Source organism: Lutra lutra, chromosome 13, assembly GCF_902655055.1.
Source record: "Lutra lutra chromosome 13, mLutLut1.2, whole genome shotgun sequence".
NCBI classification, from domain to species: Eukaryota; Metazoa; Chordata; class Mammalia; order Carnivora; family Mustelidae; genus Lutra; species Lutra lutra.
Window position 1 is genome coordinate 62,423,080 of NC_062290.1, and position 26,339 is coordinate 62,449,418.

General features: G+C 41.6%; 1 protein-coding gene and 1 pseudogene across 6 annotated transcripts; one reads left to right on the top strand and one right to left on the bottom strand.

Moving 5' to 3' along the window:
- Positions 1-25,829, bottom strand: HEMGN (hemogen). Of its 6 annotated transcripts, none has more exons than XM_047699699.1 (6): positions 22,390-22,469; positions 20,919-21,042; positions 12,137-12,261; positions 10,110-10,203; positions 3,653-4,794; positions 340-679 (listed from the first exon to the last, which is right to left on the bottom strand). In XM_047699699.1, the coding sequence occupies exons 3-6, from the start codon at positions 12,213-12,215 to the stop codon at positions 573-575; spliced, it is 1,422 nt and encodes a 473-aa protein (XP_047555655.1). In that variant the 5' UTR covers positions 12,216-12,261; positions 20,919-21,042; positions 22,390-22,469; the 3' UTR covers positions 340-572. The 6 variants fall into 6 exon arrangements, with proteins under 6 accessions (XP_047555660.1, XP_047555655.1, XP_047555658.1 ...); XM_047699702.1 differs by lacking the exon at positions 22,390-22,469 and adding an exon at positions 22,073-22,368; XM_047699701.1 differs by lacking the exon at positions 20,919-21,042 and adding an exon at positions 25,815-25,829 and having other exon boundaries at positions 341-679.
- On the top strand, positions 18,865-20,180 carry LOC125082989 (heterogeneous nuclear ribonucleoprotein A1-like; annotated as a pseudogene).
- Positions 25,830-26,339: the final 510 nt, after the last annotated feature.

The window sequence follows — 26,339 nt, forward strand, 5'->3', positions numbered from 1 at the left end:
AAAATTCAAACACTCCAGGAAACTGCGTTGATCACTCATCCCCTAAAAATATCTTGGAAGGAGTCCCAGAATAATTGTTAAAATTAACTTAAAAAGACTACCAAAGTCTGAATAAAATGTTGCTATTGTTACATGGATAAGTGAACAAAGTTTACAAGAAAACTATTACTCCCCCAGATTTTAAGTGTTCAAACAATACTTTCTCTACTTTTAAGAATTAACCAAGGAAAAAATAAATTAAATATAGAAGAATTAAAGGTTCTTGATAAAGTTGATCAATTATTCAGCCATTCCTTTCCCATTTCTGTCTCTCCCCCACCACTATCCTCACCCCAATATGCATATATGTATATATACACACACGCACACGCACACACACACACTAGCAGGATATCATCTATGTAACAGAGCCTGAAAAAAACACCTTCATTCTCTCAGAGTCTATACATGAAAAAAAGAAAACGTTAAAATATTAATGAGTATTGTAGAGATCTACAGTGTTTTGAAAAAATCACACACGTAATATATTAAGATGTGTATTTTGTTGGACAACTATTGATGGTTGAGCATTGTTAAAACAAAACATAACTAAAGACGTCATTTTCTGGATGAATTTCTTGAGGAACATTTGCAATTGCTGGTATCTCTGGTTCTTCTGCTTCAGGTTTTTCTCTCATTTCTGTAAAATAAAATATGAAAATAGGTTCAATAAATGGTATTGAAACAATTAAGTATCTCGGGGAAAAAAACTCTGCCTCACACCTTGCACAAAAGCAAATTTCAAATAAACAAAAGTTTTAAATATTAAAATACCATAAGTTTTGTAGAAACAATAAAATGTTTTTTATACTCTTAGTGTTAGAAAGGCCTTTCTAAGCAGAATAGAGACCAGAAAACATAAAGGAAAAGAATGACTGGTTTGAAAAACTAAATATTAAAATCATGACAGTTTTGAATAACTAAAAATTAAAATCTTATCATGTAGATGACAAAAACCACTATAAATAAAGTTAAACCAAAAACAACAGGGAAAATATTTATAACTTATATGTAGGTGAAAGCTTAATAACTATGATATAAGGATCTTTAAAATCAATCCAAAAGATCAAATTTAAAATAGAACAGGAATTCAAACAGGCAATTCTCAAAAGAAAAAAATTCACATTTATAATAGTCATGAAATCCAAATTCATGATAATATTAATGCCTAGTAGCAGTAGTCATCATTAAAAAAGTAGAAATTAAAACAATTGGGTTTTTTAATTTTATTTTTTTAAGCCTAACACATAGGAAAAGGTTGTTGTTGGTTTTTTAAAAAGATTTATTTATTTATTTATTTTAGAGAAGGGGCAAAAGCAGGGGAAGCGGCAGAGGGAAAGGGAGAGAGAGAATCCTCAAGCAGGCTCCCTGCTGACTGCAGAACCTGACACAGAGTTCAATCCCAGGATCCTGACATCATGACCTGAGCCAAAATCAAAAGTCAGACATTCAACAAACCGAGGCACCCAGGTGCCCCAGAAAAGTTTTTTAAAGGTAATAATATGCAGTATGGGCAAGGGCCTAGTGGAAAGGCATTATATAAACTCTTGGTTTGTGTGGATTGCTACAATATTTTGGGATGCTGGTCTGACAGAATGTATCCAAACATTAAATGTAGGTACCTTTTGGCCCAGCATTTCAATTTCTAGAGATTTATCCAAAGAATATAATTGGACAGACAAGCTTCCTGTGCCTCAGTTTCCTAATCTATGAAATGGGGATAATATTGTTTTTCTGTTAGGGCTTTAACATTGAATAAAATAATTCACCCAAAAGGTTTAATAGTTTCTGGCACATAGAAAGTACCCCATAAATGTTACTTCCAATGATGTCCATCGAATGCTGTTTTAACAGTAAAACTTGGCAGTAATGTAAGTGTTCGTCATTTTAGGGATTGGCTGGATAAATTATTGCACATGTAATAGAACTGCTACAAAAGATTTCACAAGATGGCCATGATATATAGTGTATGTGAAAAAACGCAGGTTACAGAATGTATTCTACTATCTCATTTGTTTGTTTTTTTAAGATTTTATTTATTTATTTATTTGATAGAGATCACAAGTAGGCAGAGAGGCAGGCGGGTGTGGGGGGGAGGAGCAGGCTCCCTGCTGAGCAAAGAGCGCAGTGCAGGGCTTGATCCTAGGACCCTAGGCATCATGACCTGAGCCGAAGGCAGAGGCCTTAACCCACCGAGCCACCCAGGCCCCCCTACTATCTCATTTGTTAAAATGAAGGAAAACCACCTTCAGGATGAGGATCAAAGATAGGAAATGGTGTTAGAGTGGACTTACTCTACATTCACTTACATATTGCCCTCCTTTATCATGATGAACATTCATAATTCATTATTATGAACATTTTCTACTCAGTAAAAAAGGTAGATACTTCCACTTGTTTGGCCAGACAAAACCCCCAAAAAAGAAATCACGAATTAATTGCCCACATTAACCTTGGCAAGAATGAACCTTCTAGAATGGAGCCCTGTGTGGATGAGAGCTGCTTCTCCAGCAGGGGCTCCTGTCAGCACAGGCCCATGCTTCACCCATCTGCTTTTTACTCTAATTTTTTCTTTTCTTTACTCCAATTTTTTCAAGGTATTTCTTTAAAACCTGTGGGAACCCAACTAACCCCATGCTTTTGCTGCACTCATCTTTTAGGAAAGAGAATAAATAAGCTACCAGAGGGATTTCTTTAGGAAACAATTGCCTGGACAGAACTCTAGTCTGGTAGACTCAGCCCTTTGCTAACACTGTCCACAGTATTGTATGAAGAGTAAGTCAAACAGAAGAAAGGTCACATTATTTAAAAAGTGTTATGCTTAGGAGAAAGCTTTTCAGGAATAGGCATTGAAATAGAAAGGGGTTCTTGGCAAACTTGATAAATCCTACAAAAATCCCAGTAATAGGATCATATTTTCTCTTTATAAATCCCTCATACCTTGTACCCTGAGAATTTACTTGCTTTAAGTTTGCTGGGAAACTTTTATTCTCAAGAAAAACTGTATTCCTGAAATTTTCCTATTAATTTAGACTTGACTGTTCTTTAAAATATTTTGTACATAATTCATCTTATATTGGGTTCATTTCACTTTACTGGCTAAAGCTTCCCAGGTATATCAAACACCTACTATAAACGATTATATTTTCTTTTTTTATTATTAAAAGATTTTATTTATTTACTTGAGAGAGAAAGAGAGAGAGTGAGAAATCATGAGCATGGAGAAGGTCAGCGGGAGAAGCAGACTCCCCACGGAGCTGGGAGCCCCATGTGGGACTTGATCCCGGGACTCCGGGATCATGACCTGATCCGAAAGCAGTCACTTAACCAACTGAGCCATCAGGCGCCCCACACTTATATTTTCAATGATTTTCTTTCAATTCTTTGTAAATGTGCCAAACAGACATTGGTTGGATGAAAAACATTTTTTACTCGAAACTAGCTAATGACATTAATGGTATCCCTTGCAATAATGGGAGATACCCTAAGATTGTTAAGGCAGGCTATAAAATCACCACTCCGAGGGAGACGTACCTATGTTGGTGCTCTAATTATAAATGGGGAATCCCATTAAGTGGCAGTGTCACTGACTTATCCCAATAAAACACCCTACCTCGAGGAAAAGTATAAACATCCTTAGCGTCCTCCTGGTGTGCTTTAGGATCCTGTCCTTGGGGCCCACCTGTTTCTTGATATGGTTCTGGAAAGCATTCTTTGGGCAGATCCTTATTTTTATATGCCTTAGTAGAAAGATCTTCAGGCCCAGGTGTTTCTTGGTATATTTCAGGTGAGCCTTCCTCAGGCGCAGGTGTTTCTTGGTATATTTCAGGTGAGTCTTCCTCAGGCCCAGGTGTTTCTTGGTGTATTTCAGGTGGATATTCCTCAAGAGCAGGCACTTCTTGGGTTGTGTTATGAGAGAATGCTTTAGGCACAGCAATTTCTTTATATGTTTCACGAGAGAAGTGTTCAGGTTCAACTGTTTCTTGGTGTGTCTTTGTAGAAAGGTCTTCAGGCACAGCTATTTCTTGTGTCTTAGGAAAGAAGCTTTCAATCTCAGCCATTCCTTGTTCTGGTTCAGAATTGTATTCCTCAGGTTCAGCTCTCTTTTGGTATATCTCAAGAGCATACCCTTTAGGCATATCTGGTTTGGGGAATGCTTCAAGAGAGCATGCTTCCAGGTCAGCTATGTCTTCAGATGTTTTAGAAGGAAGGACTTTGACTATAGCTGTTTCTTGGCATATTGCAGAGGAGAGGGCTTTAGGTTCAGCCGTATCAGGGCACATTCTGGAAGGATGGTTTTGAAGTACAGCTATTTCCTGGCACATTGTAGAAGTAAAATCTTCAGGTTCAGCTGTATCAGGGCACATTATGGAAGAATGGCCTTGAATCATGGCCGTTTCTTGGTACATTGTAGGAGAGGGGGCTTCAGGTTCAGCCACATCTTGGCATGTTTCAGAAGGGTGGTTTTGTACAACTGTTTCTTGTAACTCAGAAGAATGATCCTGATGTATGTTTTCTTGATCCACTGCAGAAAATTGTGTCTCAGGCATAACTTTTTTGGGAGAGGCTAGCAGAGACAGCACTTCAGTTATACTCTTAGGTGGTTCAGTTTCTTTCTCCATAGGTGCCAGTGCTTTCTCCATTGTGTCTTTTTTAAATTGTGACTGAGGTTCCTCCTTCAGTTCCGTACTTTGTCGTCCCTTTCTGCCTCTTTTGTTTCCTTTTCCTGTCCTTGGCCGCTTGCATTTTTTCTCTCTGGGGAAGATAAGAATTAGTGTCAGCAATGGGATTACAGGATTGGAAGAAATCCTTAGTGATAACAGTCCCAGGCCTCCCGCGTCCTACTGTGTTGCATGATCATGAACAAATACTTAATCTCTCTAGAACTCAACCTTCTTGTTTGTAAAATGAAGGAGAAGTGCTAAATGTTCTCAGTTGGCAAGAGAAGAACTGTCCCTCGGGGAATTTTTGCCTCTGACACCTGGCTCACACAGAATCTTCCTGGTGAGTGTAGAGTGTGTGTGTGTGTGTGTGTTTGAAACCATATACTTAAAGATTGGTCATGGAAAGTGTATTACTCATGTTGTACAGGAATAGACTGGGATGCTGGTTTACACAGTAGTCTCTTTGGGTCGAGTCTATGTGACTTAGTCCCACTATGCCCTGCGCAAATGGATACAACTGTGTTTCTAGATCTGCAATCTAGGCACAGCTCCTTGTCTGTGCAGCCCGCAGACAGAAGATATATGTATAATTGCTTATCTAACTCAGCGTCTTGTGTACAGAATGTTAATCGCTGTGATACATATCAAATGAGATGTACTGTAAGCTGGGCCAAAAGCTGCAAAAACATTTCTGGAAATAAAGCAGCCTAGTAGAAAGGCATGAATGGCCATATTATACCTACTCCAAATTAATAGCTAGAGGAGGGATCTAAAAGATAAAAGGATATGCATGGAAATTGCAGTTAATGACAAATAGTTAGTTATTGCCACTACAAGCAAATACAGATGGCTAATGCAGATGGGCTGGGGGGTTGGGGGAGGAAAAGGTGCTATAAATAAACATTTCATCATTTTTCTAAACCTATTGAAATTCTGTTCTATGCTACCTGCTCTGCGGAGCCTTCTCTTATAGATCACAGGCTGAAATGTTCTCCTTGCTCAGGATTTATGATGAGGGTCATGCTTTTAGGGGAGGGACATGGGCTGCCTCATACTTTCATTTTTTCTGGGGAGATATTGAGAATAAATATTCTTATTTCTTTTAGCAAACAAGGTAAAACCAGTGCTTTTATATCTCTGCAGTGTTCATAATTCCTTGCATAGTTAAATGGGTACCCTATTCTACCTTTATTTATGTTTGGTGATTTCCATAGTTAAAAATTTTTTAAAGGTGGCCTCACAAGAACGAGTTTGAAATCAATGTTTTGAAAGTTGTATATGTGGGGCACCTGGGTGGCTCAGTGGGATAAGCCTCTGCCTTCAGCTCAGGTCATGATCTCCGGGTCCTGGGATTGAGCCCCGCATCGGGCTCTCTGCTAGGCGGGGAGCCTGCTTCCCCCTCTCTGTCTGCCTCTCTGCCTACTTGTGATCTCTCTCTCACTGTCAAATAAATAAAATTTTTAAAAAAATAAAAAATAAAAGTTATATATGTAATAAGACAGTCAAAAATAAGAATTAAAAGTAATATACAAGAGGGGTGCCTGGGTGGCTCAGTGGGTTAAGCCTCTGCCTTCAGCTCAGGTCATGATTTCAGGGTCCTGGGATCGAGCCCCACATCGGGCTCTCTGCTGAGCAGGGAGCCTGTTTCTCCTCTCTCTCTCTGCCTGCCTCTCTGCCTACTTGTGATCTCTGCCTGTCAAATTTTTTAAAAAATCTTTAAAAAAAAATTTAAAAAATTTAAAAAAGTAATATAGAAGAAAATGTGCAAAAACAGGATGAAACCTCAGCATTACAGAGTTTAATTCCAAGTAACAGAGGACACAAGATAATTTATAAAGTCCTCATTGTCAGATTTTTAAAAGACGGTGTACGTGACTTTTTCAGGAAACACATTTCATCCTAGATATTAAATCCTAAATAATTGGTTAGGTAGAACTCTGAGGGAAACTGAGTTATGTTCCATATTCTTCCTGGTTGTTTTTCAAAAGAGACAAATACATCTATGTGGCCTAAAATTTAATCCAGACTCTGTCATTCGTCAGCTATGTTATCACGGACAAGTCACTTAAGCTCTCTATGCCTTAGTTTCTTCATAGGTAAAATGGAGTAAATGGTATCTGTCCAACTTCATGTGGTAGTTGTAAGAATTGCATATAATAGGGGTTCCTGGGCAGCTCAGTCAGCTAAGCATCCAATGCTTGGTTTTTGGCTCAGGCCATGATCTCAGGTCCTGAGAGTGAGCCCCATGTTGAGCTCCCTGCTCAGCAGGGAATCTGCTTCCCCTCACTCTCTCCCCCGTCTCATGCACACCCTCTCTCTCTAAAAATAAATAAATAAATCTTTTTTTAAAAAGAACTGCATATAATAACTTGGATGAGTGAATTATTCAGATATAAATTAGTACTCCTATTAATACAGGAAGCCCAGTCCTTCTTATGTGCCAGGCACTGTTTTGAGTAATTTACTTATTCTATTATCTCATATAATCTTCACATCATCCACTTATGAGACAGATACTATTACCACGTCCATTTTGCAGATGACAAAACTGAGGCACTTTCTTGTCCAAGGTCTAATGGCTAGAAGTGGGGGAGCCACACTTCAGGTCTAGCCATTCTGGCTTTAACAGCCAGGGCTCTTAACCATGACCCTCTGCTGCTTCTTTCTGGAACCACCAAGGTTTCACTGTATGGTGTGTTACGGTAAGAACAGCCCTCAGCAGTAAAGAGATGTGTCACAAGAGCATGGCCAGCCAGCTGCGAAGAGACTTACCAAGGTGTCATCTACTTCAGTGGCTTTTTCAGCCTTGCCCCACCCCCACCCCAACCCAGCAAGCCCAGAAACCCAATTCCATCAGCACATGGAGAAGAGCTCCCTTTATCTGGGATAGAACTCATCAACCAGGGCGCCTGGGTGGCTCAGTGGGTTAAGCCGCTGCCTTCGGCTCAGGTCATGATCTCAGGGTCCTGGGATCAAGGCCCGCATCAGGCTCTCTGCTCAGCAGGGAGCCTGCTTCCCCCTCTCTCTCTCTCTCTGCCTGCCTCTCCGTCTACTTGTGATCTCTCTCTGTCAAATAAATAAATAAAAAATCTTAAAAAAGAACTCATCAACCAGCTCAGAGAGACTGATAGATAAGCCTAAAGACCAGTTTTTAAGGTAACAGTGAGAAAAGCAAAGTCACCTAGCAGAGGATGCTTGGACTAACAGACGAATGTATTCTTTCTCTGTACCAAGTATTTGAGAAGCCAAGTAACTATCAGAAGTTTGCTTGGCAAGTGTGGAATTAGGGGGGCTAATAGGATATTCTTCAACTGAGTCACCTGCCAAAGGACTCGAGTACAAAAGTTTCTGCTGTAATTCCTGGAAAACCATAACTCCTGGAAAACCTTTCTGCAAATCATTCACTAAAAGTGCAGCGCTTGGGGGGAAAAATAAAGGCAAATAACTAAAATTCTGTGCAACTTTTTTGTTTGTTTGTTTTTATTAAGTAGATCTAACGTGGGACTTGAACACTCAACCCTGAGATCAAGACCTGAGCCAGATCAAGAGTCGGGGGGCTTAACTGACTGAGCCACAAAGGCGCCCCTTGTGCAACACCAACAAAAATAATGGGTACCCAGGAAATGACTTGAGTAGTCCAGACAGGCCGCTTACCCCAGCTGGAGGCTACCTGAGACAGAGTGAAAATACTCAAAAGCGGGGCGCCTGGGTGGCTCAGTGGGTTAAGCCGCTGCCTTCGGCTCAGGTCATGATCTCAGGGTCCTGGGATTGAGGCCTGCATCGGGCTCTCTGCTCAGCAGGAAGCCTGCTTCCCTCTCTCTCTCTCTCTCTCTGCCTTCCTCTCCGTCTACTTGTGATCTCTCTCTGTCAAATAAATAAATAAAATCTAAAAAAAAAAAAAAAGAAAAAAGAAAAAAAAAAGAAAATACTCAAAAGCAACAGTGTAAATGCAGGCTTTCAGCTGCTGAGATCATGCAAATGGTGGGGGTACTCTGAGCCAGCAGGCTGGGCACCGGAGGTAGTGCAAGCTACATGTGGGGAGCAGTGCAGGACTAATCCTGTCCTCTGGGGAAGGACGCCTGGATGCATCCTGAAAAGGCCCCTGCTTTTGCAGCAGCCAAGCTGAAGGTTTTTCCCGTTCCGACTAAAGGTTTTAATTGTATTCCCTTTTGACCAGGCAAAATCTCAAACCAATACAACTTCTACATTATACTGACATCATTCTCCTATTTACCAATCACATGTGAGCTGACTGGTGCTGTAGAAACTCGCCTCGTAGCAAACTAGCTGGTAACTCAGTCCACAGGGGGATAGGTGCTTTTTCTCCAGAAAAATGCTAAAACATCTACATTTTACTTAATGACACCTACAAATATGTAACCTATTTTATCTTTGCCATCAAAAGAAACATTTTTGCAGCACAATGAAGAAATGCAAATCTAACTGCTAATCTAATAATAATAAGAATGATGATAATAAGTGTTTAGATCAGTGGTTTTCAACTGGGGGCAATTTTGCCCCTTCGTTCCACCCCCCCAATGCCCCACCCCCTGTCCCATGTCAGCAGACATTTGACAATGTCTGGAAACACTTTTGGTTGTCACAACAGGGGTGAGGGAGTGCTACTACTTTCTGGATGCCAGAGAAGCTACAAACCATCTACAATGCACAGAACAGCCTCCCACACAAAGACTTACCCTGCCCACAGCCTCAATAGTACCCAGATTGAGATACTCTGGCTTAGATAGGCTAAACTCATACTCTGGCTCCTTGGGCTCCCCGTTTCTATCTCTAAGCATGTCCAAGTACCTCTGTTTTCAGAGTCCTATTTTAAATGAGTGTAGTTAGAAGCTGCCTCATTTATAATCATGGTTTCAGACTCCCTCCCTAAGGGAGGCAGGTGACTTTGCTTGGAGATTTAAGAACTCCTACACTCTTCCATCACTTGTTTCCATGGTTTACTCCATGGAGAGTTAGCACTCTCATTCAATTAGGATTTTACTAATTGAAAGCTTGAAAAAACTAGCTTGACATTCTCCTCCAAGATATCTACTGCTCCCAACAAGATGCTTCTATGTTTGTATTACCAGGGTAGTAGAACACCAGGCCCCTCTACAATATGATTCAGCTGCCTGGGGCTTTAATTTAAGAAGAACAGGAATAAAATTCTTTTCCCAACCCTTCACTAGCTATGTGATTTTAGTCAAGAGATTTAACCTTTGGAGACTTGGGGTTTTTTGTTTTTTGGGTTTTTTTGTTTGTTTTGTAAAATAGAAATAACCCCCCCCCCCCTCTAATTTCTGGGGTTGTTGGAAAGAAACAGTGTGTAAAAGCACGTCAGCACTCCTTGATCCAAAGCATATACTGGACAAATATAAGTTCTTTTCCCTCGCAATGATACTATACCCAAAATGCCACTGCAAATTTTGCTTCTCTTGCGCTTCAGCTTTCCTTTTTCTGAGTTGCTCTCTGTTTCGCAAATTCCAAGTTCCAGTGACTTCTGTAGGATCAAAATGGAAGTTAGAGGATGTAGTGATAAATTGTGGCATTTATCAGCAAGAGTCCTAGGTCACAGTGGTAGAACCTCTACACGAGGTGTCTGTTTCGCTCCCAGTTTTGGGGGGACAAAGACCATATCTTATTTATCCTTGGACTGACCTCCAAAGAATGCCTAGGAGCAAACATTCAGTAAACACTTTTTAAACGAAAGAATCAGTACATAAGTGTGCTATTAACCCATTAATGTCTTCAAAATAATTTTACATATTGTAGAAACATTAAAAAAATCAGCCATGTTCTGCCATCCTTAATGTTATAACCTGTTTTCATTTTATTTCTCATACCCATCTAGTCCTTATATTACATAAATCTGTAATGATTGCATACTATAATTTTATCATTATTAACCTGACATTATGTCAGATATATTTTCTATGAGATAGTCCTCATAATTGTAATTTCAATCAAGTTGATGTATTCCTGTTTGCCCAGTCATTCTACTAGCATTGGTTGTTGCCAATTTTATGGGAATTTTATGGCAAATTTTTTTGCCATTGTAGATCAAATTATAATAAGAACATTCATGCATACAGCTTCTTTCCTTTTGAATTTTTTCCTTAAGATGATGTTTCTCCAAGTTCTTTGGAAAGTTATCAAAAAAGGGTTCTGTTGCCATCTAAGTTTGTGAAAAGTTAGTGGGTCTTCTTAGAACTGTAAAGTGATTATAAACTTCCACTGAGATTCCAAAGAGACAGAGCATGCCCCTTGGACCACAGGACCTTTTGTTCTTAGAATAGAAGTACTTGGTGAACTTTGATGGGGGAATAACATACCTTTATTTTTACCAATGTTTAAGTAAATTTCCTTCAATTATGAATGTAGGTGACAAACCACAGCAATTTTTGTACAGTAACTGACTTTGTCACCAAAAGAAATCACAGTTTTTTTCATCACAATACAGTTGTTACAGATACCCAAAAATACAATTTATTTGAGATGATATATTCAATCTGATACAATGGTTTTAGACTCACCTTAATATGATCTTGTTATTTAATGCATTTACAAATAAGCATATATATTACTACATCACAATTTTTTAATTTTGGTAATTGTATCTTATAATTGTTCCCTCTGGAATCCTATCAATTTTTTTTTTTTTTAAAGATTTTATTTATTCATTTGACAGAGAGAGATCACAAGCAGGCAGAGAGGCAGGTAGAGAGAGAGGAGGAAGCAGGCTCCCCGCCGAGCAGAGAGCCCGATGCGGGGCTCGATCCCAGGACCCCGAGATCATGACCTGAGCCGAAGGCAGCGGCTTAACCCACTGAGCCACCCAGGCGCCCCTGGAATCCTATCAATTTTATGTATTTAAAATATTTATTTTATAAAGGGGTCTATAGGTTTATCAGAATGCCAAAGAGATCCACAGCACAAAAAAAATTTTTTTAAACTATCTCAAGGCCTAGGGTTCTGCAAAATGTTTTGAGACATGTCACTTTAGAACAGACTCAAGGCTAAGATTAGTGAGTCAAAAGAATTAGCTCTATTACAGATCGGACATTAGGTAGACCAGATCTCTTTCCAAAAATCATAACAAATTTACACTACCATAGAAGTATAAGCATGTACTTGTCTTACCACAGCCATCCAGTATTGGGTATTTTCATTATCTTTCACTTGAATATATTATTAATAACTTGTTATCTCCTTGTGTTTCTCTGGCTTATTAGAATCAAGGCACTATAAGTCACCTCAGAAGGTATATAACCCCAATACTTCCCATCTAAGGTTATATGAACATACTCAATTTTGTCCTTTTTGGGGGCCAGATCCATAAAATTTAGGAAAATAATCACAGCCCCAGTTCTTCCCAACAGTCACCAAGTCATCTGAGTGGCCACTAGAGACCTCTGAAGATCTCTTTCCATTACCTGGAACATGGTTCTCTTCTTGACGAGGATTAGGTGTCTGACGGCGTGTCAAGCGAGATTGGTCCTTTCCCAAATCCATCTTGCTGTAATACCTTCTGCTATTTGGTCTAACTTCCACAAGCAACCTTTTTAAAAATATCAAAAGCACCTAACAGTTAGACACACACAGGCACACAAGTTTACTTGTCACTTAACTTCCCGCCTAAAAGTTTTATCTGGTTGGACCACAGCTGTTGGGCACTTCTACTTTCTTTATCACACTGCACAGGTATGAGTGAGTAGGGGGTATGGTTGGTCCTACTATCCTCATCCTGTAGCATAGTTACTGGTTAGAGAGGGAACTCCATGGCCACAGCCTGGCATGGCGCAACCTCTGGTACAGCAGTCATTTATTTCTGTTGCCTGAAAAGTGCCTGAGTCTGATGGTCCTTTATGGAAGGACCTTTCTACACTATGGAAGTAACATAGTGTAGAAAGAACCCTAGGTCTTGGACCTAACCAGTCCATGTCCTAGAATAAGTCACCCCCCCCCCTTTCTGTGACTCTGTGCAAGGTGGGTAAATAATTCCTGACACCCCACACAGTTCTTGCAAAAAAGTGAAAATAATGAATGTGAACATTATGAAGGGGTGAAATTAGACTTACATGCTTTTCCTGCAAATGGCATTCTTTCTACCTCAATCCTTTGCAAAATAATGTAAAGTCTTGCTGTAGATGCTGTGAAATTTAGATGATAGCGCCCAAGAATGAAATTAGGAAACTGAAGCAAATCTGAACTCTTTTCTGTTCACCTGATCATTCTCCAGTGACTCAAGGTAACTAGTGAAATCCACTGTTACTTGTCCAGGAAATGTCAAAAAGAATTTCTTGATGAAAATATGACCGTGTTATGCCACAGAAATTAAGTTGGAACCAAAGGAATTACTCCAACCCCGGTCGGTTACCCCATTTGAGAAGGCAAGGAGGCTGTTCAAGTAGGGAAGGATGACTGAACACACCCGGATGTGAGCAGCCCGTCTGAGAAATGCGGGATTAACAATATTCTAGAGTCACAGATTGTATTGAAGCGAGTTTGAACTCCAGTGTTGCTCAGGTCAGTTAAATAGCCTGGGGGCCAACTGACCTAGCTACACCCGGGGACAATATCGGTATCTATCTCATGGTATTATTGGGAAGATTAAATCAAATACTCTGTATAAAACATTTTCTATGTGCCCAGCATATTGAACTTGCTAACAAGTATTAGCTGCTTTTATTAATATTATTAATATACTAACCAGATTTTGGTAAACCAAGTCATTGTTGTTGTTGTTTTTCAAAGACTTTATTATTTATTTATTTATTTATTTGAGAGAGAGAGAGAGAGAGAGTACAAGTGGAGTGAGAGTCAGAGGGAGAAGCAGACTCCCAGCTGAGCAGGAAGCCAGATACAGCACTCAATCCCAGGCCCCGAGATCATGACCTGAGCCGAAGTCAGACACTTAACTGACTGAGCCACTCAGGTACCTCCCACAACATAGTTTTAAATGCACTAAAGAAATGTAGGAAATCTGGAAAGAATCCTTTATAAAGAGAAAACTTTTATTTTTTTTTTAAGATTTTATTTATTTATTTGTCATAGAGAGAGAAGCGAGAGTGAGCACAGGCAGACAGAGTGGCAGGCAGAGGCAGAGGGAGAAGCAGGCTCGCTGCCAAGCAAGGAGCCCGATGTGGGACTCGATCCCAGGACGCTGGGATCATGACCTGAGCCGAAGGCAGCTGCTTAACCAACTGAGCCACCCAGGCATCCCAAGAGAAAACTTTTAAAATGTGAATAGGTGCCCCCTGCTTTTCTAAACTCTTATGGCATTGGAAGTAGAAGGGCCCGCAAAACCATCTAGTTCCCTCCCCCATTTTATATATGGATAAACTAAGAGCCAAGGAGGGAATGATTTACCTGCCCCAAATTTTCTTATATATTGCCAACAGTACCTCTTACTGATTATAAGACAGCTTATCTTTTTCAGGCTTGATCTTGTCTGGGTATGAAAATGTATGAACAGGGCGCCTGGGTGGCTCAGTGGGTTAAGCCGCTGCCTTCGGCTCAGGTCATGATCTCAGGGTCCTGGGATCGAGTCTCACATCGGGCTCTCTGCTCAGCAGGGAGCCTGCTTCCCTCCCTCTCTCTGCCTGCTTCTCTGTCTACTTGTGATCTCTGTCAAATAAATAAATAAAATCTTTAAAAAAAAAAAAAAGAAAATGTATGAACAGATGAGAGAAGCAAGTTTTTCAAACACACTGGAAAATATTGAGAATCACATAACAAATACCCATATATACCCAGCACCCAGAATTAATGTGGTTTTCAGTCACCAGATCCTAATGCTTTAGCTTTACATTCCTAAATTTTCCAGTCTTTCTCATCAGAAAACATCTAAAAACTCATAACCTCAGAGACTGTCTCTACAAAGGAGTCCTGGAAGGAATGGAAGGTGTAATTTGCAATTTGCGTCTTGATCGTTTTTGGATTTTCAGATATAGGGCTTAAAGAAATCAAATACAAATTGAAGTAACTTTAAAAATTTTAAAGTAACATGTTGGTTAACTGAACATAATAAAAAAATAAAAAATTTTAAAGTAGTATAAAGTAAATGATAAAGTTTATCATTTACAACTGGCATCTTAAATATTGATCCCTTTATTTGAAATGCTTTAATTCTTACTAAGTTGTTTCTTATGATAGCTCAGTTAAATAACCTTATCAGATATCTCTGGGGTACCTTACAGAAGATGCGGAAGTACTTCTTAATGAGAATGATCTTTACTCAGGGTTTATTATGTTCAGTTCAATGATTTGGTAAACCTTAGGGAATGCCACGTATTGTGCCAAAAGTTGACCAAGACTGTCAGGACGCAAAGACCGATGGATATAGTCCCTGAATTCTGGGCACCGTATGCTCAAGAAAGTCATACACATCCTTATTGTAAGGAAATAATAGATTCTTTGGTCTGCTGCAGCCTTCCTAAGTTAATTCCACTCCTGCCTCATGTTCCCTGTATCTAGAAGCAGACTGCGGAGGGACTATGAGAGGGTGGGGTCTCAAGTTAACAGTAGTAGGGCCAATACAGGGCGGAGGGGGCCAGTGGAAGGACCTTGGAGTAAACTAGATTGGAAGTCAGGCAAGGTGTCTTTGATGTGATAAGCAGGCCAGAGCAGGAACTTGTCTGGGACAGAATAGCCACACAGGAAGTTCTGAAGCCATAGTTCATTGTCCCTTCTCTCTGTAGAAAACTCTGGGGCCATTACCAGAATGTGAGATATTAGCCATTCAAGGCTGGCTACTTTTTAAACAAATGCTGCCTGGTTCTAGAGTTATTTGCATATAAACACACATGAAACCTCTCTCCAAGCATCAGACTCTTGGGGGTGGGGTTCGGTAGTTACCTCTCCTGACTCCCCTTTCCATCCCCACAGTATAGTCTAGTGAGAGGCAGTTGCAGAAGCACCCCCATAAATGCCCACACTCCTGTATGCAGGGCTTGCAGCCTGTGAAGGCACTTTATGCACTCACAGGACCTGTGGTGGCTGTGACTTAATAATAGTAATCCCATCGTCTGTTCCAGAACTCTGCCTGGTGTCACTCACGGGCACCGTCCTATGTTCTGGAGATATGGCAGCTAAAAGACAAAAACCCCGGGGCACCTGGGTGGCTCAGTGGGTTAAAGCCTCTGCCTTCAGCTCGGGTCATGATTCCAGGGTCCTGGGATCGAGCCCCGCATCGGGCTCTCTGCTCGGCAGGGAGCCCACTTCCTCCTCTCTCTCTCTGCCTGCCTCGCTGCCTGCCTCGCTGCCTGCCTCGCTGCCTACCTGTGATCTCTGTCAAAAAAAAAAAAAAAAATCTTAAAAAAAAAAAAAAAAGACAAAAACCCCTGTCTGGATAGAGCCTACGGTCTAATGGGGAGAGATAAATACTAAGCAAATTTGTTAAAAATGTAAAATACCAGATGGTGATGAGTGTTTTGGAGAAAACTGAGCATGGAACAATAGGCTAAAGAATGAGGGGGGAGGTCGATGCCGGTTGCTGTGTAAACAGGATGGTCAGGGAAGGCTTGACGGATAGTGACAGTTTTTTGGTTTTGTTTGGGTTTGTTTTTAAGATTTTATTTATTTATTTGACAGAGAGAGAGAGAGAGATCACAAGTAAGCAGAGAGGCAGACAGAGAAAGAAGTGGAAGCAGGATCCCCACTGAGCAGAGAACCCGATGTGGGGCTCGATCCCAGGATCCTGGGATCATGACCTGAGCTGAAGGTAGAGGATTAACCCACTGAGCCACCCAGGCGCCCCTGTTTTTCTTTTTTTTAATCTTTTTAAAAAATTTTATTTATTTGATAGAGACAGTGAGAGAGAAAACACAAGCAGAGGGAGAGGGAGAAACAGGCTTCCCGGCCAAGTAGGGAGCCCAATGTGGGACTTGATCTCAGGATGACCTGAGCCAAATGCAGATGCTTAACAACTAAGCTGCCCAGATGCCCCAATAGTGTGACAGTTGAGCAGAACTGAAAAGGTGAGGGGCCAGCCAGGCTGATAGCTGGGAGGGTATTATTCCAGGCAAAGGGACACAGGCAAATGACCTGTGGTGGCAGGAAGTAGGTTCAGAGGAGTAAGTCTGTTGCTCTTTGTAGGGATTTCTACTCCGATTGAGATGGAGAGTCATTGGATGGTTTTGAAGAGAAGACTGATGTGATCTGACATATATTTAAAGGATTCTTCTGACTACTGTGTGGAGAACAGACTCTTATCGACAGGGGAGGAGGCAGAAGCAGGGAGACCAGTTAGAAGGGTCTTGTAATAATCCAAGTGAGCTATGATTAAGCCTTGATCTGTGATGGGAGTGGTGAAGAGGTCAGATTCTGGAGCAGCTTCCAAATCGGATATGGAGTGAGAGAGAGTCAAAGACAAAGACAAGGGTTTTGGTCAGAGCACGGGGAATGATGGAGTTACTGTTAATACATGAGGAAGGCTGGGAGGAGCAGGATTGCCAGAGATGATGAGGAGTTTAGTTTGGTAACATGCAAACAGATTAGGGAGAAAACAGCAAAGGAACAGCCAGCGAAACAGAGGAAATCCAGAAAAGTATAGTGTCCCAGAAGTCACTTGGAAAAGATGTTTCAAGGAGGAGGGAGTGGGGGGCGCCTGGGTGGCGCAGTGGTTAAGCCACTGCGTTCGGCTCAGGTCATGTTCTCAGGGTCCTAGGATGTTCTCAGGGTCCTAGGATCAAGCCCCACGTCAGGCTCTCTGCTCAGCAGGGAGCCTGCTTCCCCAACCCCTCTCTGCCTGCCTCTCTGCCTACTTGTGTTCTCTCTCTCTCTGTCAAATAAATTTTTTTAAAAATCTTGGGGCGCCTGGGTGGCTCAGTGGGTTAAGCCGCTGCCTTCGGCTCAGGTCATGATCCCAGGTCCTGGGTTCGAGCCCCACATCGGGCTTTCTGCTCAGCAGGGAGCCTGCTTCCTCCTCTCTCTCTGCCTGCCTCTCTGCTTACTTGTGATTTCTCTCTGTCAAATAAATAAATAAAATCTTTAAAAAAAAAATCTTAAAAAAAATTTTTTTTTAAATATTTTATTTATTTATTTGACAGACAGAGATCACAAGTAGGCAGAGAGGCAGGCAGATAGAGAGAGGGACGGAAGCAGGCTCCCCGATGAGCAGAGCCCGATGCGGGGCTCGATCCCAGGACCCCGGGATCATGACCTGAGCCAAAGGCAGAGGCTTTAACCCACTGAGCCACCCAGGTGCCCCTAAAAATTTTTTTTAAAGAAAGAGGAGGAGGGAGTGATCAATTGTGTCAAATTTAGCTAATAGGTAGAGTAGAAGGATTGAGGGTTGTCTATTTCCTAACAATTCAATTCATTATAGACTGGAGCCCAGAGGGGCCTTATAGGCAGGATATAGTTACAAGATTTGCATTTCTCAGTGCACAACAAAGAGGCATTGCTCCTCCTACAAAAATTAAGAATTTCCAGTCGAGGGCGCCTGGGTGGCTCAGTGGGTTAAGCCACTGCCTTCGGCTCAGGTCATGATCTCAGGGTCCTGGGATCAAGCCCCGCATCGGGCTCTCTGCTCAGCAGGGAGCCTGCTTCCCTCTCTCTCTCTCTCTCTGCCTGCCTCTCTGTCTACTTGTGATCTCTCTCTGTCAAATAAATAAATAAAATCTTTAAAAAAAAAAAAAAAGAATTTCTAGTCGAGGGGCTCCAGGGTGGCTCAGTCAGTTAAGTATCTGACTTTGGCTCAGGTCATGATCTGAGGGTCCTGGGATTAAGCCCCATGTCAGGCTCCAGGCTCAGCGGGGAGTCTGCTTGTCCCTTTGCCCCTCCCCCTGCTCATGCACACACACACACACACACACACACACACACACACTCTCTCTCTTTTTTTCTCTCTCTCTCAAAAAATAAAAATAAAATCTTAAAAAAAAAATGAGAAAGAATTTCAAGCCAACCACAGCAGAAAATTAAACCCAGCACAGGGCCTTCCCTACTTTCACAAGTGTTTCACAGGATCCTTGCAGTAGACATAAAATAATTATGGTCATTTTTCATATTTTTCAGACCAATGTATGGTCATTTTTATACTGGTGCTAAGTATCGAGTGATTTCAGGTCACAGAGCTAGAGTAAATCTGGAACCTGGGCCTTCAGCCTCTGAGCTCGGTCTTCTTCCTACAAGACCAAACCAGTTATTGAGGGAGAGAATGGCTTTTCCACCTCCTGACCCATCTGGAGCAAGTTTAAATATTGAGGCCCTGTTCATGCTTTTCAGAAGGCTGATTGAACCATGCAGGTGTGGGGAGAAAGGAAACATGGCTAAGAACTTCTGCCCCAGGGCTTTATGATGGGGGTGAGAAGGGAGGAGGGCACATGAGGTACTATCCCGTCAAAAACATGGTCTGAGCTTTTCTGCTCATGGATGCCGCCAAGTGCACATCATTAAAGTTCCACTCCCACCGCCATCAGGTCTAAGTCAGAGTCTCCCAAGGAGCCTGAAGAGCTGTGGAAGCTCTTCATCGGAGGTCTGGGCTTTGAAACAACCAATGAGAGTCTGAGGAGCCATATTGAGCAATGGGGAACACTTAAAGACTGTGTGGTAATGAGAGATCCAAACACCAAGTGCTCCAGAGGCTTTGGCTTTGTCACGTAGGCACCTGTGGAGGAGGTGGTGGCTGCCATGAACACAAGGCCACACAAGATGGATGGAAGAGTTGTGGAACCAAAGAGGGCTGTCTCAAGAGAAGATTCTCAAAGACCTGGTGCTCACTTAACTGTGAAAAAGACTTCTGTTGGTGACATTAAAGAAGACACTGAAGCATATCATCTAAGAGATTATTTTGAAAGGTATGGAAAAATCGAAGTGATTGAGATCATGACTGACCGAGGCAGTGGCAAAAAGAGGGGTTTTGCTTTTGTAACGTTTGACGGCCATAACTGTAGATAAGACTGTCATTCAAAAATCCCATACTGTGAATGGCCACAACTGTGAAGTAAGGAAAGCCCTATCTCAGCAAGAAATGGCTAGTGTTTCATCCAGCCGAAGAGGTCGAAGTGGTTCTGGAAACTTCGGTGGTGGTTGTGGAGGTGATTTTGGTGGGAATGACCACTTTGGTCATGGAGGGAACTTCAGTGGTCGAGGTGGCTCTGGTGGCAGTTGAGATGGTGGTGGATATGGTGCCAGTGGGGATGGCTATAAGGGATGCAACTTTGGAGGTGGCGGAAGCTATAATGATTTTGGCAATTAGAACAATCAATCCTCAAATTTTGGACCTACGAAAGGAGGAAATTTTGGAGGCAGAAGCTCTGGCCCCTATGGTGGTGCAGGCCAGTCCTTTGCCAAACCAGGAAACCAAGGTGGCTATGGTGGTTCCAGCAGGAGCAGTAGCTATGGCAGTGGCAAAAGGTTTTAATTACTGCCAGGAAACAAAGCTTAGCAGGACAGAAGAGCCAGAGAAGTGACAGGGAAGCTACAGGTTACAACAGATTTGTGAACTCAGCCAAGCACAGTGGTGGCAAGGCCTATCTGCTACAAAGAAGACATGTTTTAGACAATACCCATGTGTATGGGCAAAAAACTCTAGGACTGCATTCAAGACTATTTGTATAACAGGTTATTTTAGTTTCTGTTCTGTGGAAAGTGCAAAGCATTCCAACAAAGGGTTTTAATGTAGATTTTTTTTTTTTTTGCACCCATGCTGTTGATTGCTAAACGTAATAGTCTGATCCTGACGCTGAATAAATGTGTCTTAAAAAAAAAAAAAAACAAAAAAACATGATCTGGTACAAGTGCTCCAAAGCTAATGTGGTTATGTGTTTTTAGGCTATACTGATAATTATAGAGCCCCCACACCAGGGGAGATCAGAGTCCTGCTACACTGTGGTTTGTCATGCCATATCCAGAGCATCATACTGTGAGGACCATGGGAGTGATATTTGAGAATGTTCAGGAAAAAGAGCAAAGGGTATGTAGCAGTACCACTCCCCAGCGGTGTAATCCGGGGGGAAATTGCTGCATTCTTGCTAATCCTCGGCTTCTTCCCTTGTAAAACAGGAAAAGTAAAACTTCACCTGGATTCTGTGGTGGACAAAACCAATCATGAGAGCTTTTTGTAGAATGAAAAGCACTGTGCGGATAGGAGTGTCCTAAACATGGGCAGTGTTCGTGGTATTGTTGGAGTGGTCTCGTGATGCACCTAGGCATTTTCCTAGAGTGCATTTGCGCACACAAGTCAAGAAAGGGAAGATATCATGCACTTACTTTTCTTAGTGTTCCTTCCTTGCTAAGATACTTTTCCAAAGCTTTCGAATTCTTTTCAAAGAGTGGATCAAACTTTGTTTTCCTAAGTGGAGAGGGAGAGTTTCTGGTTTCCCTCTCTCATGGTCTGTGGATACGTGATAAATGAGTTCTGTCTCTGCTTAACCAGATGCTGCAGGACTCCTAGTGATAACATGGTCTACGGTTCTAGAACGGCGGCAACCTGCCTTTCAATCTAGTTTGTGGCAAAGGTTGTCCTCTGGCCTCCTCCACCAATGTTTCTTTCTACTTCTTACTGTATAGACAATAAGCACCTCCTGATGAAACGTGAGTGGTCATTTGTCTGGGGAAGATCAATTCTGCTCCCACCTTAGCCGCCATCACATCTTTCTTTCCCCAATTTCTTGAACTCCTTCCATACTCAGTTGACCTTCTTTTCCCCACAACCCTTCTTCCTTCCTTCACACCTGCAGTCTAGTTTTTCTTTCCACATTTCGTTCTCTCATCAGTGATGCCTAGCGGCCAAGTCCCGTGGCCTCTCTGCAGTTCTACCTCTGAGAGGGAGAAACTTGCTCACAACCCCTCCCAGCACTTCCACCCTCCTTGAAACCTGCTCTGGCTCTTGGCATCTGTGAGGATATATTTTTCACCTCTCTCCCTCTTCCTCATCCTTCCTCACAGGCTTCTCTTTCACTCCCCGCAATGTGGGAGGTATTTCCCAAGGATGATTCCCTGATCTTTTCTCTGTATACTTCCACCCTTCTTAGGTGGTTGATCCAACTGTAGACCTTCTGCTATTACCTCTGTGCATATATCTTCTAAATAAATATCAGTCTGAGTTCTAAGCTCAAGTTTTTAAGCGTCTCCTGTATGTCATTCATTACAGAATATCCCACTGCACCTCCAACTTAGCATAACAAAAACCAAATCTGTCTGCCCCCTCAGGCCACTTTCCTCTTTGGTTTCTTTCTGTCAGAACAATAGCACCATGCTCCTGGTCATCTAGTTGTAAATCTTCACAACTGTCTTCTCCTCTGCCTCCTCACGCCTTCTCACATCCAGAGGGACACAGTTCCATGAATTTCTTCTTCCCAGTGTCCCACATGTTCATTCCCACTTATCCTTCCCCATGCCACCATCCCAGAGAGGGACCTCACCTTCTCACTCAAGTACTGGAAAAGCTTCCTAGGTGGATTATCTGTTTCCATTTTCCCTCACTATCCCCAGACTGTCCTGCAGAAACAGCCAGAACATTCCCTTTATGGCTCACTCTGAACCGGTCACTACCTTGTATACAATACTGTCAAGTCTCAGTAATACTTTCAGGATAAAGACTTAATTTCTCATCCTGGCCCTTAAAGCCAACTTCCTGATCTTCCTTCCCATTCCTTTCCCGAAAATACCCAATATTCTAATTAAACAGTGCCATTGGTCCTCTCTGTTTGCCCTTGGTTCTTTCTAACACCCACAGTACCTTTATTCACACCTCCTGGCTGTTCAGTGTTCTTTCCTTGTGTCTGCCCATCCAGGTAGTGAGCGCCTCCATCACAAAGCCTTTGATGACAGTGATGATGATGGCGATGAGGAGGAGGAAGAGATGTTAGCCACTTTACAAACACATAATAGGTACCTAATGTTTTATATACATTATCTCATTCAGTCTGTCCAGCTAATATTATCTCTGTTTCACTGATAAGGACATTACTGGTTTAAAGAGATTAGGTTATATCCCAAGATCATCTAAGCGCATTAGTGCTAGACTTAGGGCTTAAAACCAAGGCAGTCTGTCTTTAAAGTTCAGATTAACCATTCTGTTCTACTACCTCTTTGTACCTAGAAGTGATCTCTCTTTCCAAACTATAATCACACTTAAATGAGCTTCTTGTATGGTAAATACCACATAATAGTTTAAATTTTATTGTTCACATGTATACATCTTTTCTATGATATTCATTTGGCAAAAACGTAACAAACATTTACTGCCAGGTTCTTCACGGAGAATTGGTGACATGGAGAAGAATCAACAAGAGTCCTTTTCCCCAAGAAACTCAGTCTGATTGAGGGTGAGAGATAACAAGCAAATCTGAATTAGAATATAACACAGTGTGGTCATTTTAATATCGATATTTCCAAATGCTCTGAGAGTAGATATGGAGTACTGATTCTATTGCCATAGAAGCGGAAAGAAAAGGATATTACACTGTGCACCACGGCTATAATTCTTATTTGTAACTGCCATGGAATGAATCTGCATTGATCAACAAGCAGATTTGGGAAAATGAAGAGGTTTTATATGTATGTAATAGTGTCATGGGTTTTTTTTTTTTCACTTTATACTAGTGGGTTTTTTCCCCTTTTAGTCATTTCACACACAAAATAATAATAATAATAATAACCAATGTTTATTGAGCACCTGCTTACCATATACCAGGCACTATTCTAAGCACTTTATATAGAATTCATTTGGTCTCTGCAACTTCCTTTAAGGTAAGTAAGTATTGATATCCTTGTTTTACAGATGAAGAAACTGAAGAAGAGGCATGACCCTGCACCATAAATCACCCACTTAGTAAATGGCCCAGCTGGGTGGTTTGGATCTAGAGATTTATTTTTTTTTTATTTTTTTTTTTTAGAGATTTATTTTTTTAAGATTTTATTTATTTATTTGTCAGAGAGAGAGTGAGCGCACAAGCAGGGGGAGTGGCAGAGGGAGAGGGAGAAGCAGACTCCCCGCTGAGCAGGGAGCCCGATGTGGGACTCGATCCCAGGACCCTGAGACCATGACCCGAGCTGAAAGCAGACGCTTAACCGATTGAGCCACCCAGGTGTCCCAGCTGGATCTAGAAGACCATACGTTTAATTACCTTGTTCTCTTACCTCTCAAGTCTACTTCTTTCTTATTGAATAAAATAAGATAGCAATATATTTTCTTTTCCAATCCCCTCCCTCTCCTGGCTTCTCCTTTTCCCTCTCCCTTATACATCTCCTCTTTTCAAAGAGTCAACATTTGTTGACTCTTTATTCTGCCCAAAACAATGCAGGGTATTGGGGATACAAAGGCAAATTAACAAAACACAGCATACATAGAACAGTAAGAAAACATGGATGAGGGACACTAGCCAAGGTGGAAAGAGAAGGACTTCTTTGAATAGATGATCTTGAGCTTAGTTTTGAAGGGTGAATAGGAACTAACTATCGCAACACAGCAAGGCTAAGAGCAAAAAACACAGGCTCTGGAGTCTGATCTAAGGTTATTTGCATCAGGTTGTGTACAACCTAGGGAAAGTTACTTAAAACCTCCCACCCTTGATCCCCTTGTATATGGAATGGGTATCATAACACCTACCTCTCATGACTATTATGGAAATTTAAAATGAAAAATTATGGAAAACATTCAGCTCACAGATGACCTTAATATGCTGGCTGTTATTATGATTGCTCATAATCTAATAGAACCACTAAAAAGTAAAGCTGAGCAAGGTGTTAGATTATTTTCAAGGTAAGAAAGTGGAGATCCAGAGGGAGGCCAGTGTCACATAGGCTTAGTGGCAGTTAGAACTGGAACCTGGATCCTTTAAGAGTTCTAACATTTTCCCTTTACTTGTCTGGTGTTCTGAACTCTCCTGTCTACAAGTCAATCTATTTCATTCCCTTGTTTAATGTGTATTTCCCAAACTTTCCAATTGTTTACATTGTGACTTTTGCCAGATTCTTTTAATAACATCTCCTATATTATTATTTGCTTAATATTTTTTCTTCAGATAAACTTATTTTTAATGAAAGCATTTCAAACATTTTTTTTTTTAAGTAGGCTCCAGGCCCCATGTGGAGCCCAAGGTGAGCCTTAAACTCACCACCCTGAGATCAAGACCTGAGTTGAGATCGACTGTTGGATCTTTACTAACAGTGTTTCAAACAGAAATTTTATATCACCATTGTACACAGAAAACCAGTCACAGGTTTGTGCTGTAATATTCTATTTCATCCAAGGCACATTAAAGTAAATACCAAGCTATTAAAATAAAAAACATTTCATCTAATTATCTGCACTTCCCCAGGTGGAATGCGTACCACATCTGGGAAATGCTGGCCTATATAATTAATCAATGAACCTTCTCATTTTACAGAAGTTCTAGATCATGTCCAAATCCATCTGAAAACCAAACTGCCCTTTGTGGTGGCTGGTTTATGACTCAGAAGGAACAGAGCAAAAGACTCACCTCACTCCCTGGCCTGCTACTGACTCACCATTATTCATATCAGCAACTCTCATTAACATCTTTAGTTGAACACTAGCCTCTCCTATTTTTGCTATTTCTTCATCCCCTGGAGGTTTAGCAATTCTGGCAACGAACATACTCTAGAAACTAATATAATGGGGCTCATGGGTGGCTCAGTGGGTTAAGCCTCTGCCTTGGGTTCTGGTCATGATCTCAGGTTCCTAGGATCAAGCCCCACATCTGGCTCTCTGCTCAGCGGGGAGCCTGCTTCCTCTCTCTCTCTGCCTGCCTCTCTGCCTACTTGTGATCTCTCTTTCTGCCAAATAAATAAATAAAATCTTTAAAAAAAAGAAAGAAAGAAAGAAAGAAACTAACATGATGCTTTAGTTCCGTTTATTTGCAAGTTTCAAATCCCTGCTTCCAGCAGATTCTATCCCCCCGACTTGGAATTTATAAAGAAACCTAGATCAGTCCCCGCCCCAAAAGGGACCCCAGCTGAGGAACTGCAACCTTCTGAATGGTTCCGCACGCCACGCCGCTGCTGCCCACCCCCACTCAGAGGGCCCTGCGCAGGTGTGTTTGCAGTAAATAGTCATCACCTGAACCAATTGGGGTAGAGGGGCTCTGGCTAGAACTGCTGCCACTAGGTGGACGTCTATGGCAATTGCACCATTCTCACCTGCCAATGAAGTCAGAGCTTTGGCTCCAGCACTTTCTTTCGGAGGCAGCCAGCCTTCCTCCCTCATTTACTGACACTCTCTGTTCCTCCTCCCCGCAAGCCCTCCTCTGGTGAGTTAGCACTGGGGATGTTTGCATACCAAACACTTAGCTAATTGATAGTCTGTCACAATCTGCTCAACAAATGGTAGGCTTTTTTGTTTTGTGTGTGCCCCCTGTGTGTGTGTGTGTGTGTGTGTGTGTGTGTGTGTGTGTTTAGTGACATGTTGGTTGTATTTTTAGCCAGGTTGGGAAAGGAAGAGAAGGAGTTACTCTGGCAGGCAGAAAATGTCTTGCCAGGGTCTTTCTTGCCTGGCGTTCTCTTAAGTGGCTGTGAGCGCCTCTAATAGATGGAGTTCAGTTATATGCTCCAATCTGATTTTATCAGCACATATCCTGGGCAAATTCAACTCGAGGATGAAGACTTCCTTTGTGCTTCTATATGTGTTGTCTTGTCACCCTTTCTTATTAGTACTCTCTCCTCATT